Source organism: Acomys russatus, chromosome 9 (assembly GCF_903995435.1).
Source record: "Acomys russatus chromosome 9, mAcoRus1.1, whole genome shotgun sequence".
Classification (NCBI taxonomy): Eukaryota; Metazoa; Chordata; class Mammalia; order Rodentia; family Muridae; genus Acomys; species Acomys russatus.
The window spans coordinates 44325135-44339603 of NC_067145.1; the positions used below are offsets into that span (position 1 = coordinate 44325135).

The 14469-nt window shown below is 45.5% G+C and overlaps 1 protein-coding gene across 1 annotated transcript; it reads right to left on the bottom strand.

Moving 5' to 3' along the window:
• Positions 1-9426: 9426 nt before the first annotated feature.
• Positions 9427-11547, bottom strand: LOC127193683 (lamin tail domain-containing protein 2-like). The gene is given in 2 exon segments (XM_051150897.1): positions 9427-11260; positions 11262-11547. Coding segments are annotated over 2 exon segments (2004 nt in total). The 5' UTR covers positions 11472-11547; the 3' UTR covers positions 9427-9466.
• Positions 11548-14469: the final 2922 nt, after the last annotated feature.

Sequence of the window (14469 nt, forward strand, 5' to 3'; positions counted from 1 at the left end):
TTAGCGGATCCATTTCTCTAGCCATTTTCCCAGACCTACTGCCTTTTTGTTTTTGTTTGTTTGTTTGTTTGTTTGTTTGATGACAGGATCTTCCTCCCTATCTGGGGTTGGGCTTGAACTTGTGATCCTTTTTCTTGTACCTTGGAAGAACTGGGAGGCAAGTTTACATGTCTGCTGACTCTAGCTTTCTGGAACTTCCTCCTAGATGCTCCAGTGAAGCTGTGTACCATTGGGAAGACACTGCTGGGATCTCAACCATTGGCCATTATTCCTAAATGTCTTAGTTAGGGTCACTATTGCTGTGATGAAACACCATGACCAAAAACAAGTTGGGAGGAAAGGGTTCATCATCGAAGGAAGCCAGACCAGGAACTAAAACAGGGCAGGAACCTAAAGGAAGGAGCTGATGCAGAGGCCATGGAGGGGCGCAGCTTACTGGCTTGCTCTCCATGGCGTGCTCAGCCTGATTTCTTAAAGAACACAGGACCACAGCCCATGGATGGCCCCACCCACAATGGGCTGGACCCTCCCCCATGAATCACTAGTTTAAAAAATGCCTACAGCTGGATCTTTTGGAGGCATTTTTTTAAAAGTTGTTCTCTCCCTTTAGATGACTCTAGCTTGTGTCAGGTTGGTTTAAACTACACAGACACACAGACACACACCACACACACACACACACACACACACACACACACACACACACACACACACATCCCAAAAAGCCTATATTCATTACATTTTGCAAAAGACCTTGTGGAATTGATCTAAAACAGATCAGTGAGACAAAGGGATAGAAGAAAGCTCCCTGGGCTAGTAATGGCCCTAACAGATGGAGCCTTTGACTGCAGGCACTGGCTGTTGGGCCCGGCAATGTTTAGAGGTTAGGTGTGCCCTGGCTTGCTCTAGAGAAGAGCACATATCCAGAAGCAAGCCTAGGGTACCTGGGTCGGGAAAGGCTGCCTGCTTCTGAGCAGCGTGCAAGTCTGGGCAGTGTCAACCCTCTATCAGAGAAGTCATCCACAGACAATTAGAGCTGTTGATTTATTAGTGGCTGCACCCACAGATCACACCCCTAAAGAGAAATGAAAACAGGAGGCTGGCACAGCAGTGGGATCCTGTTTCCTACCCCGAGCAGAGGGCATAACAGTGTGCACCTCAGCATGGATTCCCAGGCTTGCTTGCAAGCTACCCCGAGGCACCTGGGAGTAGAGTCTACCTTGCGCTCTGAGCAAATTGGCATCAGGCTTACTATCTGTGGGCTGTCCAATGCTGCCAGGCACTTCCTCTGGGGACACAGAGTGGGTATGACCGGGGGCCTGCTGGATGGATGGTGCTTCCAGGTATGCGTTCTTGCCGATCTGTTTGATCCTTATGGTTCACATACTGGTCCTTCTGAACCAGCTGTCCTTGGCTCGTGTCTACTCCTTACACTGACAGAAAGCAGCTGTGGGAACCACAGGCCAAAGCCAAGCCCAACTTCCACGGGGTTTGTTTCTTCCATCTAGGCAAGTCATAATTAATTGTAAAGACCCTGCTTGGGTACCCAAACTCAATCTTATTTCAGGTACACTCTAGTAGCATGCAGACAGCAAATCCTACTTATCCTAAAGTGTTAGGCACAGTGTGAGAATCAGTCAACAAACTTCTAAGGTTTTCTTGGTTTTCTCCTTGCCCCTGAGGCATAAGGAAATTTTACAAACTTCCTGAGATGACACAGCTTTTCAATGAAGGAAGCAGGAGTTACATGGCAGCGGAGCTATGAGACCCGGGAGTGGTGACGTGAGTCATGTTCTTCTCTGACCGACGTGTCTAGGGGTGCACAGCAGGGAGGGGGGCTGGGTTCTGAGAGAAAGCCAGGCTCTGGTCTCTAAACTCTATCTTCTTTTTTTTAAAAATTATTTATTTATTTTTATTTTTATGTACACTGGTGTTCTGCTTGCGTGTGTGTCTGTGTGCTGGTGTCGGATCTTGGAGCTACAGACAGTTGCGAGCTGCCACGTGGGTCCTGGGAACTAAACCTGGGTCCCCTGGAAGAGCAGCCAGTGCTCTTAACCACTGAGCCATCTCTCCAGCCTTACCCTGTCCTGGGATATCCTTGTGTGTAGTTCAGAATGGCAGAAGTGGGTATGTCCAACGGAGGAATATGTGTTAGCCAGACATGGCACAACCATAGAGAGAGGCGTGGGCTGGAGGAGCACAGGGAAGAAGGATTGTGTGAGAGGTGCCCAGGACACCGTGCTGTGGAAAGCCAATCCCAACAGCGGACGTTTCCACAGTCTTAGCTGTCTACAGAGACAGATAAGGAGACAGAAGAGTGAAGCAGAATTTCTAGCCCTTGGCATTAATCAACAAGAGCTCGGTCTGGCGATGTAAATGCTGATGGTAGCGTGCTAGGTTGAGCTGTATCTACTGTGCGAGGGAGTGTACAGAGAAAATGGGCATGGCTGCTTTGAAATCTGTGCGCCACTCAGCCCAATAAATAAACATCTCGAACAACACTGACAAAGTGATAGTGCTCATTGGTAGACCATGCTGTTAGTATGCAGGAGGCCCCAAGTGTACTCCCCAGAGTAAAAAAAGACACATACGAGGAAACTCAAGAAAGAATTCTCGCATTTGCTATAACCATAAAACATTGGAGACGACCTAAATTTTGACAATGGGGGAATAAAAAAAAAAAAAGTGATACACTGACCTAACAGAAACCACATAGCCAGTCAAGCAAATCTGTTAATGCCACATATAACTTTAAAACCATTTCAAGTCATGCTGAATGAGGTAGCCCAGACCCAGAAAGACACCCATGACATATACTCACTCATAAGTGGATGTTAGCCACTTAATTCAGGATAACCACATTACAATACCAAGGTCCATGTAGGATGTGGACCTAGACCCTGTGCTCAGATGTAGTAGACAGGCAGCGCAGTCTCCTTGTGGGTCCCACAATATGGGGAGTAGGGACTATTTCTGACATGGACTCGGGCCTCCTAATGTTGATTACTCTGCCCCCCCCCCCAGCAGGGTAGGCTTGCCAGGCCACAAAGGAAGAAGACACCCGTAGTACAGATGACATTGGATAGGCTGAGGTCAGATGCCAGGCAGGGAGGGCTCCCTTTTTTGAGCATTGGGGGAGGAAGGGAGAGGGCATGAGGGAGGGGGTTACAATGGGGATGTAAAGATTTCAAACTGCAGAACAGGCAGGTAACTTATATTGCTAATCCCACTACATGGGAATAGCTCTGAGACTGGTTGAGACATGAATGTCTATGCATAGACAAGGCTTCGTGTTGGCCACAGAATCCCTGTGACTTCTTATTAGATGCCATTCTTCGTATGGCATGAATGAAGATTTGCAGATGTCTTACTTCTGCTCATACAAAGAGAAGAGAACCAGCCTTAACTGTTCTGTGCATCCTGCACACCACATATAATTATAATTTAGAACTGTCTAATGCTTGTGAGAAATTTTATGTTTTCAGAACAAAAGAACTGGACACTGATGCTGGATCAGACTTGACAGGATTCATTCCTCTCAGCATGCTGGATGCTGACATCCTGCATCCTTCATGTTCCAGCCCTAGGCATTTCAGCTGCTGTTACCCATCAGAACAGGATAGCTTCATAGAAACTTTCTGATCCCAATTGGTCCAGCACTTCAGACTGTCCCTCATAGGACTCCTATTCAACCTGGAATTTCTCAACATTTAGAAACTGGGCCACAAATGCTCTAGGCTTGTTTAACTCTTTTCCCCAATTTTATATGGGCCTCTTCAAAGGTATTATTATTCATCCCAAATCTGCCTAAAAAAACCTTAAGAGAATGATGCCCCATTTCTCCTAAGGGGGGGTTCAGTAGGTTTCTGTTTGCTCTTTTGGGCTACAGATGCTTGCTTTCATTGGGAGTTGGTTATAAGTTATTATTGGTCTTATACAGAGAGAAACTAGGTTGGACTCAGGGATGTCTCTCTTTTCCTTTATCTTTCTTTTATAGGTAAGGAGATAGGAGCTGAAAAGAAAGAAGGGGATATAGAAATATACAGGGATGATAGAACAAAAAGTAGATTATTGAATCTACTCCTCAACTTAAGGCCTTAATTGCTACTCACAAATAAGGTTATTTTTAATTCATTGGTATAGAATTTTGTATATTGATATAAAATAAGTTAACTTTGATAATTCAAATTTAAGATTATTCTCCACATAATATATATACACACTAATATAAAGTATTAACCCATACAACTCAACCATAATATAAAGCTTACTTCCAGTATGTTGAAAGTGCTACTATAGACTGGTTAGGATAATTAGGTAATACAAGTTAATTGTTGGTTGATCAAATTGTCAACTACCAGTCTGTTTTTATAACAGGAATATACACCCTAGGTTTGGCAGATGGATATGATCCTAGAGATAGATAAGGTAAAATAGGTAAGGTCTTCAAAAGCCTCAGAGAGCTACAGAATATGGCATTTAACATTTTGTTTTGTTTTGTTTTGTTTTATCATTCTAAAGACCCTTTGACAACAAGGCAGGTTAATTCCTGGCAACACCCAGCCTGCCTCAGAGATGATGAGCATCAAAGAACCTCCTTATGGAGATGGCTCCAAATGCAGCAAACCAGCCGCTGGGCAAAATGTCCTCATTTTTGCCACAGACAGAATTCTACCTAAAAATGGGCAAGCTTGGATGCAGGCAGAGTCAACAGCCAAACTCTGTCAAGACAGGGTAAGCAAGTCCTCAATAGTTCCTGCCTCACAAATATGTGTGTCAGATATATTGGGCCAGAAGGCTGAAGATGACACTCCACCATTATAAAGAATTTTGGGTGAGTGTTCAGGCAGCAAACTGTCTCTGTCATTTTTTCATTTTGGAAGCTGCTAGCCTACACTTCTGGTTTACTCAGGTAATTAAATTTTATTCCTTCTCAAACCTCTGATGGGATTGAAGACCAAATAGTTTAGTCTTACAATTAAGTTTAGTTGTTTAGGGGTTAAGATGTTTTTCGATCTAGATAGATGTTTTAAGTTAGTAGAGATGAGATATGATAGATATTGATTTCCACACAGAATTTTAGACTCAACAAGATAGGAATGATGTTTACTTCAAGTTTGACAGATACAAAGAGCCAAATCACTATGAGTGTAACATTTATATAATTCCTGATTGTCTTGTTATTCTTCCTGCTGTATATAGTTTATTTTATTTATGTGTAATAATATAAATATATATGTTAAAAATATAATAAAAAAAGAAAAGAAAAATAAGTTTCAAGGCAATGTGTTTGGCTATATGCATGTCTGTACATCACATGCATGCAGTGTCCCCCAGAGACCAGAAGAGCCCTGAAGCTGAGGTGCAGATTTTTGTGCGACACTACATGGATACTGGGAATGGATCTGAAAATTGCAGGGTAGGTGCAGGAAGTTCTAGACCAATACACACTATTTATGTTAATTATATAAAAGCACACACAATTCTGTGCTGCTTGCTTGTGGGGAAAGGAAAAGGGGATCAGAACATCAGAGAGGAATAAAGAGGCAGTATTTAATTTACACACACACACAAGTAGACACAAGCAGACACACACACAGAGGTGTTGGGTATTAGTACCTTCCTATTTACTTCTTTACAGGCTAGTTCAGGCTACACATCTGTGTCTAAAAATTTTAAGCCATCACCTATGTACTTTTATTGCTTTGTGTATAATTGTATATATGCATGTTACGTGTGTACATGTTAACCAGGTGGTGGTGGCACACTCTTTTAATCCCAGTACTCGGGAGGCAGAGGTAGGTAGATCTGTGTGAGTTCGAGGCCAGCCTGGTCTACAAAGCGAGTCCAGGACAGCTAAGGCTACACAGAGAAACCCTGTCTTGAAAAAAAAACCCAAAAACATGTGTACATGTTAAATGTGTGTATGCATGCTACGTGTGTGCATATGTATGTTACATGTGTGTTGCATGTGTGAATGTGTACGTGTCACAAATCCTGCCTCAGCCTGCTGAGTGTTGATATTCCAGGGCTATACCACCATGCCTGGATAAAATGTCTGTTTTCATCAGCCCCAGATGTGCCTCTGTCCTCACAATCTGCTTCCCCAAGCTGGGCCCCATCAGGCTGCTGCCGCGAGCATGATCCCCCCATTCCCACCCCCACCTTACAGCATTCCTAGGCCTGACCCAGGAACAGCAAGCGGGAGTTGGGGGTATCAAAACTAACAAGCTCATAAAAATGCACCACGGGACCATTGATAAATCGCAGCTGCCAGCCTAGAAGACCCAGTCAGAGGGGACAGAGGAAGCACAATTCAGGGACAGTCTGCTGTTTCCCAGTGGTGAAGTTCTTTCTCTGTCACCAGTTCAGGGAAGAACTCACCAGCTGTGCTTCTGGCTGCCATGCCCTTCCCTGCCCTGGAAGCAAAACATAAGTGAAGATGGATTTCTTTCTTTCTTTCTTTCTTTCTTTCTTTCTTTCTTTCTTCCTTCCTTCCTTCCTTCCTTCCTTCCTTTCTTCCTTCTTTCTTTGTTGTTGTTGTTGTTTTTCCAAGACAGGATTTATTTGTGTAGCCTTGGCTGTCCTGAACTCGCTTTGTAGACCAGGCTGGCCTCGAACTCACAGATGTCCATCTGCTTCTGCCTCCCCAAGTGCTGGTGTCGCAGGCACGTGCCACTGCACCCAGCTGAGACTGCTTTTTCTTAAAAAAAACGTGCAGAGAAAACTTTAGTTCTGTGTTAGCTATTCAAAGTGAAATATGTTTGGCATGAGCAGGGTATGATTTTCCTTTTTGAAAAGGACATAAAGCAACAGAGGAGATGAAATCACTCTCTGTGGGTCTGTGGAGGCAGAGCGGATCCTCTCAGCAGAGGTGACGGTCAGTCTTTGTGGTCACAGCTGCTTTCCCAGATGTGCAGATGCCTGGCCTACAGTAGGCAGTCAGCTGAGCGACAGAATGGACCACAGTCAGCAGTCTGGCTGGGTACTGGGGTCATCATTGTAGAAAAGAGAAACACAATGGAAAATAGATAAGAGGAAGTAAGGCCCCAGGCCAGTGAGACACAGCGAAACACAACAACACAGTCAGCCTCAGCTCCAGCCTCTGTTTCTCTCATCCTCTGCAGATCCTAAACTTCAGATCACCCATGTCTTCAGTGATGGTCTCTGTTTCTGCAGCTCAGAAGATCCAATCTCTGCTTGGACTCTGGCTGTCTATATGCCATAGGCTGGGAGCTAGGTAACTGTGCCTTTCACTTGTGCATTTGTCATCTCTCATTGCTAGAGCAATGTGCTCTCTCTCTCTTTTTTTTTTCTCCAGAGCTAAGGACTGCACCCAGGGCCTTGCACTTGCTAGGCAAGTGCTCTACCACTGAGCTAAATTCCCAACCCCACAATGTGCTCTTATAGCCCATCATTTGGCCTTACAGTGCTTACTAAAAGACCAGCCTTCTTTTATGACTTAGAGCAAATTCTAGCCATATCATCTCAGCCACAAACGTGTCAGTAATATATCTGTAAGCAATAGGAATTCTCACTAAAGCTGTACAAAACTGCTATTCTACACAAAATATTATCATAACTTGTTAATATCATAATACATACAATAGTCTCGATTTCTCCAATTCTTCCATAAATTATAGTTTGTTCAAATCCAAATGCAAGCAAAGCCTATGCTACATCTCTTATGTGGTTTTTAATCTGCAGTTTCTTTACACATACACACTCATGCATTCACACACACACACACACACACACACACACACACACACACACACACACCAACTATTTATTGAAGCAGTTTGTCTTGAGTAATTTTTCTTTTTTAAGATTTATTTATTTATTATGTATACAGTGTTATGCCTGCATGTATTCCAGAAGAGGGTCTCAGATCTCATAGACGGCTGCGATCCACCATGTGGTTGCTGGGAATTGAACTCAAGACCTTTGGAAGAGCAGCCGGTGCTCCTAACCTCTGAGCCATCCCTCCAACCCCAGGTAATTTTTCCTAATTGCATCCATTATACCATTTGTTATGTTTTTCTGCATCTGGTCTCATCTCTCCCCACCCCACCCCTTTCTTCTCTCCTACCTCCTCCCGCTTTTCCCTCTTCCGTCTTTACGTTAGCGATGGAACCCAGAGGCTTGAACTTGGTCAGATTACACAAAGCAAACATCTTGCCATTGAGCAAACCCCCAGCTCATATTCCTGTAATAAATTACTGAGAACTTGATGAGATACCCGTTGCACTTTCTTAGTAAAGAGATTTCGAAATGTCTTCTTCCCACAGTCATGTTCACTACCTAAGCCTTTGCTTCACTGGGGTTGCAAGCTGGTGATACAGAGGGGCGCACCAAGCCCTTTCCTGTCTAGATGGCTCCAGCAGAAGAGAGAGTCTCCAGACTATGATCTGACGACCCCAGAAGCAGCGTCTTTAGAGTTATTTCTTTATTTGTCAATCTTCAAAATAGTGATTTGGTTTCTTCATATCCAAAAGAAAGCCAGCACACATTTTATTTCGTCATGCAAAAATCATGGGCTTACACACGTTGGCCTAGTTTATTGTAACCCTGTCCCATTTGGGTCACGCAAGCTCTTCCTCGGGGATTCTGAGGGCTTTAGGGATGAATCTAGGCACATCTTTGACAGCACCCTTCCTTCTGGAGATCACAAAATGGCCGAGGTCCAACCCATACCTCTCCTGTCCCTGATCCAGAGCCAGCAGTCTCTTCAAGGAGCCCTGGACCCTTTCAGTGAAACACCTTCAGACACAACAGCTGCTCACGAACACCACCTTCACAATTATTATAAATGTAAAGTACAAATAGAATTCTACACCACTACAGATTCTCCCCAATTCGCCATATGGAAAACTGTCACAGTGTCACTTGCCGTTTTTTATTTGTGTATTTACTTGTTTATAATTGTTTCATTTGTTGTTGCGTGTGTGAAAGCAAGTGAGTTAATGTCACGGAGTACATAGGGCCAACTGAAGACAACTTTCTGACATTCACTCTCCCCTTCTACTGTGTGCTCTGGGGCTCAAAAGGTGATGGGGCTTTGCACAGTGAGCACCTGAGCTTGCTGAGGCAGCTTACTGGCCTGGTGTGTTACTTAGTCTTATCTATCTCCCATGGTGTTTCCTTTTTTCATACTGATGGTCCCAGCTCCCACTGACACCAAAATAATCACTCATATGCCAAAAATATGGTATTGAAGATGGCTTAACTCTTTTTCCTTAGGTGATAGCCCATTTGGGTGCTGGGACTAGAACTCAGGACCTGGGAAAGAGCATCCAGTGTTCTTAACTGCTTAAACATCTTTCCATCCCCTATGTTTTTTTTTTTTTTTTCTTTTTCTTTCTTTTCTTTTTTTTTTTTTTTTTGCAGAAATGTGCTTTAGTTTATAAGCAACAGTTGGTTCAATAAACTATACAGCTGGCACTGCCTGCCTGGCCCGGCTGCCTTACAACCGCCGGCACAGTTCCTCGGTGATAGGAGGGCAGCAGAGGAAGCGGAAGCCATATTTGCTCTCGGCTGTGCTCTGTACTGACAGGGCCACCATGGGGCAACTTAGGTCCACGCTTTTCTGGCATACCTGGACCTTGTGCTCCAGCCTGCCCAGCGAGTCCTGGAGACAGACTCTTGAACACTCTGGGATCACAGGCAGGAGCTCTGATGTCTCAGCCTTCATGCCTTCCTGCTGTGCAGGAACTTCCCCAGAGGGTAGGAGCTTTTGGGTGCTCAGGAGTGGCAAGATATCCTGGGTCGCTGTGGGGCGAAGAGGTCCTGAGGTCTTCGGTCTGCTAGTGCTGGAGAGCCGTTGCTGGCGAACACCTGGCCCTGGCTTTTTGCGCCTGGCCCCTGCACCCCTTGCCGAGCCTTTGTGTGGGGACGAAGGATGGTGACGATGACGCCGCTGTTCACCGTAATCAACACAGGGCTCACACTCTGAGAGCGGGAAGCGGTCAATGGACCAGTCAGTGTTGTCTGTGAAGATCTTTGAGCCCAGGGACACACAAGGTGCAGCTTGATGCTCACTGAGGACCTGGCCATGGGGGTTGACTAGCACCGTCACACAGCCTCAGCTGGATTGGAATTGGAAGGAGTCCTGGCCTGAGAACAGTGGCAGCTGCTTCTTGGTCTTGCTGGTTCCTTCACCCCATACCGTGATGTGGTGCTGTGGGGCTAGCAGAGTAGCCGGCGGGAAGCGGTACATGCACACGGGGTAATCCCTCACAAGCTGTTGCAGAACAAAGCCGCCTAGGTCAACTGTCTCTACCCATGACTGGTTGAGGATACGGATGAACTTCTCTCGGTGGCTGACCGCAGCAATCTTTAAGCAGCAACCAAGTGGGTTCAACTGGGGCCTTGCATATTGGTGGGGAAGGTCCACATAGGGTTCCAGAACAGTCTTGCTAAACGAGGGTGAGCAGCTCTTATGAAGATCTTCCTTGTGTCCACTGTAGCTCCTAGCCCATTCCTGCATCTGCTCAGAAGAAGTTAAGTCTGTTTCCTGGGGAGGGTGGCCTGTCACCTTCTTTGCTCCAGAACGCAGAACAACCTGGCAGCTGCTGGTGTCAGAGTCAAAACCCTCTGAGCTGCTGGTGTCCATCGAAGGCAATGTACTCCACTCCAGGACCTTGCCAGGCTTCTCTGTGTGCTTGGTGGTGTACTCCGAGTCCCGGCCATCCGTTTCGTAGGACGGGTGTGGTTGGGGCAGCTTTTGATCCGATTGGAAACTCATGTTGGAGAAGAGGTTGGGATATCGGTGGGCAATGCTGTTCCAATCTACATCCTCCAAGCGGAAACCCTCCCCACCAATGGGAACCTCAGCATAGTCAGAAGAGTCACTGGGATCCCTTAGAACCTCTGCAGTGACCACCTCCACGCTGCCAGTCTGAGACCTCAGCATGCGTCCCACCCAAGAGGACCGGGCTAGCTGTAGAAGACATGATTTCTGGAACGACTGCAGCTCAGCCTCCAGCTGTTGCATCGCACAAAGGTTCTGCTGCAGTTTCTCCTCCAAGCGCTCTTTCTCCAGCTGAGCTTGTTCCTTCTGTGCTTTCAGCTCCAGGGTAAGCTTCTGGACCTGGTTCTGCAGGAATTTATCTTGACTTTTGGAGCTCCGCTCGGGGGGAATCCCTGCCACCTCCTGCAGGATATAGTAGTCTCGGGTATCCTGGCGGTTCTGGATAGCCCACCGGAGTGCTTGGATCTCTAGTTCTCTTTGTTCCCATAGCAGCTTCAGAGTACCCGGGGTCCAGGCTTTCAGGGGATAACTGCTGCCCGATAGAGTAGGCCCTTGGTGTGGATGTACTGTAGGGCTTAGTGCTCTGAGAACGCGAAGGAGTCTCTGTGTCCATAGGTGTGCCAACTGGGGACCCTAAGTCACTGCTGTCTGCCTTTCCACCTGCTGGAGCTGACGACACCTGCTCATCTTCAGACTCCTGGCAAGAATTAGGGGCCATGTTGGTCAGGAGCTGAGGCCTAAACCCACAGAAGGCCTAGAGAGGGAAGCGTTCTATCCTGTTGCCATGGATTTCTGCACCTCACCTGGACCAACTAGCCCAGAGCGAACGCAGCTGCAGACGTGCTTCCGCATTGATCAACAGCGGTGAGCATCTTGGGCGTCCAGGTCTATGTTTTTTCTTAATTGAAAATATTTTGAGAATTTCATACATGAGTACTGCATTTACACAATTTCTACCCCTCCCTCTCCTCCCAACTACTCTTATCCCCGTCCAGTCCATCTCAAGTTCATGACTTTTTCCCTATAATTATTGTTTTATACACATACACACACATTACACACACACACACACACACACACACACACACACACACACCTTACTGATTTGATTTAGTGTTGCTCTTATGCACATGTGTTTAGGGCTGAGGACTTGAACTAAAGACCCTATCAGGGGCCTCATCCCTGGAGAGAACTGAGTCTCCTCTCTTAGCACCAATTGCCTGCTTGTAGCTCTTTATCTAGAGGAAGGCCTTGAGAGATTGTCGCCATCCATGTGTCCACTGGAAAGCGGTGTGACTACTGAGCAATGCTTACACTAGTCTCCTTAGTGAGCTTAATCCTCTAAAACCATAGAGATTTAGGTTAATTTGTTTCACTTTGTTGTTAATGGCTTGAAGATTGCTCTTTTAAAGTTAACTTGGTTGTATAATTACATAAGGCATTCCCATGGTTAGAGACCCATCTATGAGGTTTATTGAAGGAGGCTCCGGCCTTTGATGAGAGCAGTTTTTTTCCTGCACACTGTTCTCCCCCTCCCATTTCTTGCACTTAGCAGATCTGAGGATTCAGGCCACAGTGATCCACAGACCTTGTCTTCTTTTCTTCTCATAACCACGCAGTGTTCTGTGGTGTGGCTCACCTGCTCTTGAGCTCCTGGGCTTTTGAATTCACAGTCAAGGATGCAACACATATCCTTCCTCTTCCTTATCTTTGCTGTTGTGTCCCCAGTACAAGTTCCTAGAAGTGAAATTGCTCTGCATGGAGGTCACACCACATGGTCTTATGACTGGCAATGCACGTTTCTGCACTGTCTTTACTTCTAGTCATTTGCAAGTTCCATTGGTGAGACTTAATACCCCTATCAAGTTCTAGTGTGCTACAGATAATTTTCTTACCATAGAGACTACAAGAAAGTGGTAAGGAAAGTTTTCTCTAATTAATGTTCTTATTAGCATGCCAAGACATCTAGGATCTGGGCTATGGCTCAGTTTTAATGCTCAGATTATACCAGACACAACCCAAGAAGGGCGTATATATCCTTAGGTCTCAAAGCCCACTGATGGAGTCTCCAAAAAAGGCCTCAAAGGTAGCCCCTAGGCTACAGTCAGTGCAAAGGCAAGACCCATGTTTTCCCTGTGGTTCAGGATTTCTAACACTGATGTGTGTCCACTGATAGATTTCTCTGAGGACATCAGTGTTGGGCATCCCAGCCACCATCTTTGCTCATATGCATGACAACAAGGCTGTGCTATTTTCTCCTTCCAAGCATGTGTCTAGGGCCCCGAAGTGAACTCAGAAGAGCTAATTCTGTCTGTTCCTGGCTTCTGACTTGTGTCTTACAGAGATTTTTTTTCACAGGAAGAGTTTCTTCTTTGGATGGTTCAGGTCCCCTCCAAGAGGCCAGCAGGAGAACCAAGGCTACCCCTTGTGCTGCTGGGCACTGGTCCCCACAGACAGATACTAGAGGCTCTCTATACACCAATGGCCCAGCATTAGCCACACATGTCCTTCAGGGCATTCTCATTGTTTCAGTAGCAGGTGGACCTGCACATGCGCGTCAGGCGGCTTTCTCAGTCACTCTGAGCTGCCGTATTTTTTGAGACAGTCTCTCATTGGGACGTATTCAAGCATCCATTCATCTAGATTGACTGGCCAGCATGGCCGAGGAAGCCCCCTGTCTGCATCCCACGGCGGTGGGAGTACAACCACACGTCGGCACGCTTGTCTTTTACTTGGGTGCTGGGAGTTGGAACTCAGGTTTCCATGCTTATATGGCAACAATTTTACCCACCAAGGCATCTCTCCAGTCTCCTGAAAGATTCATTTTGATGAATATTCTTTCAAAGATTTATTCGGGAATCATATGGAAAAACTAAAACCTTGGGAAACATTGTTAAACAGGAAGAGCAGAATAATTCTAACTAATTTTGGGAAGATATGCCTAGAAAAAATTATAGGAAATCCATTGTCTAGAAAATAGCCCTATAACATATAAATGTTACTATTTCCTCCCGTATTTCAAAAAACCCTCATGCTGAGTTAAAAGTGTTGCTCAAAGACACATAATACTAATTTCTGGAAACTTTATTATTATTTTTTTTAGAGTCTTTTTCAGCATTTGGTTATGCTACGACATGAACCATCTACTGGTTTATTCTTGAGTAAATCAGAACTACTTTTTCTTTTGTTCTTTTTTTTTTTTTTTTTTTTAATTATTTATCCTGGGGTTGGGGCACATGCTTGGAGGTCAGAGGGCCAACCTTAGCTGTGAGTCCTTGCCTTCAACCCTGTTGGGGACAGGGTCTGTTGTTTGCTACTTGTGACAGGCTAGCTGGCCCACGAGCTTCTGGAGATTTTCTTGTCTGCTTCCCACATCACAGAGGGAACACTGGGGTAATAGATGTGTGCTACCACACTGAGCTTTACAAGCTTGCTGAGGATTTTTGTTACACTGGTGTAACAAAAGCTTCACTCAGCGAGCCATCTCTTTAACCTAGAACCGCCTGTTAAGTAAAACTACTTGTGGAGATTCGTGGAAGGTCATGACCCAAGGCAAAGTCATGTGATGAGACCTCAGGCATTCTGTGTTTCTGATCTTAGCTTCATTCTGGACTTTTCCAGACCACTGAAAGACTTTTTATAGCCTTGGTGTATCTTAGCAACAAGATATCTTTGGGTTGTTTTCTATTGCTAGGATTTCCTGAGGTCCCCTGATT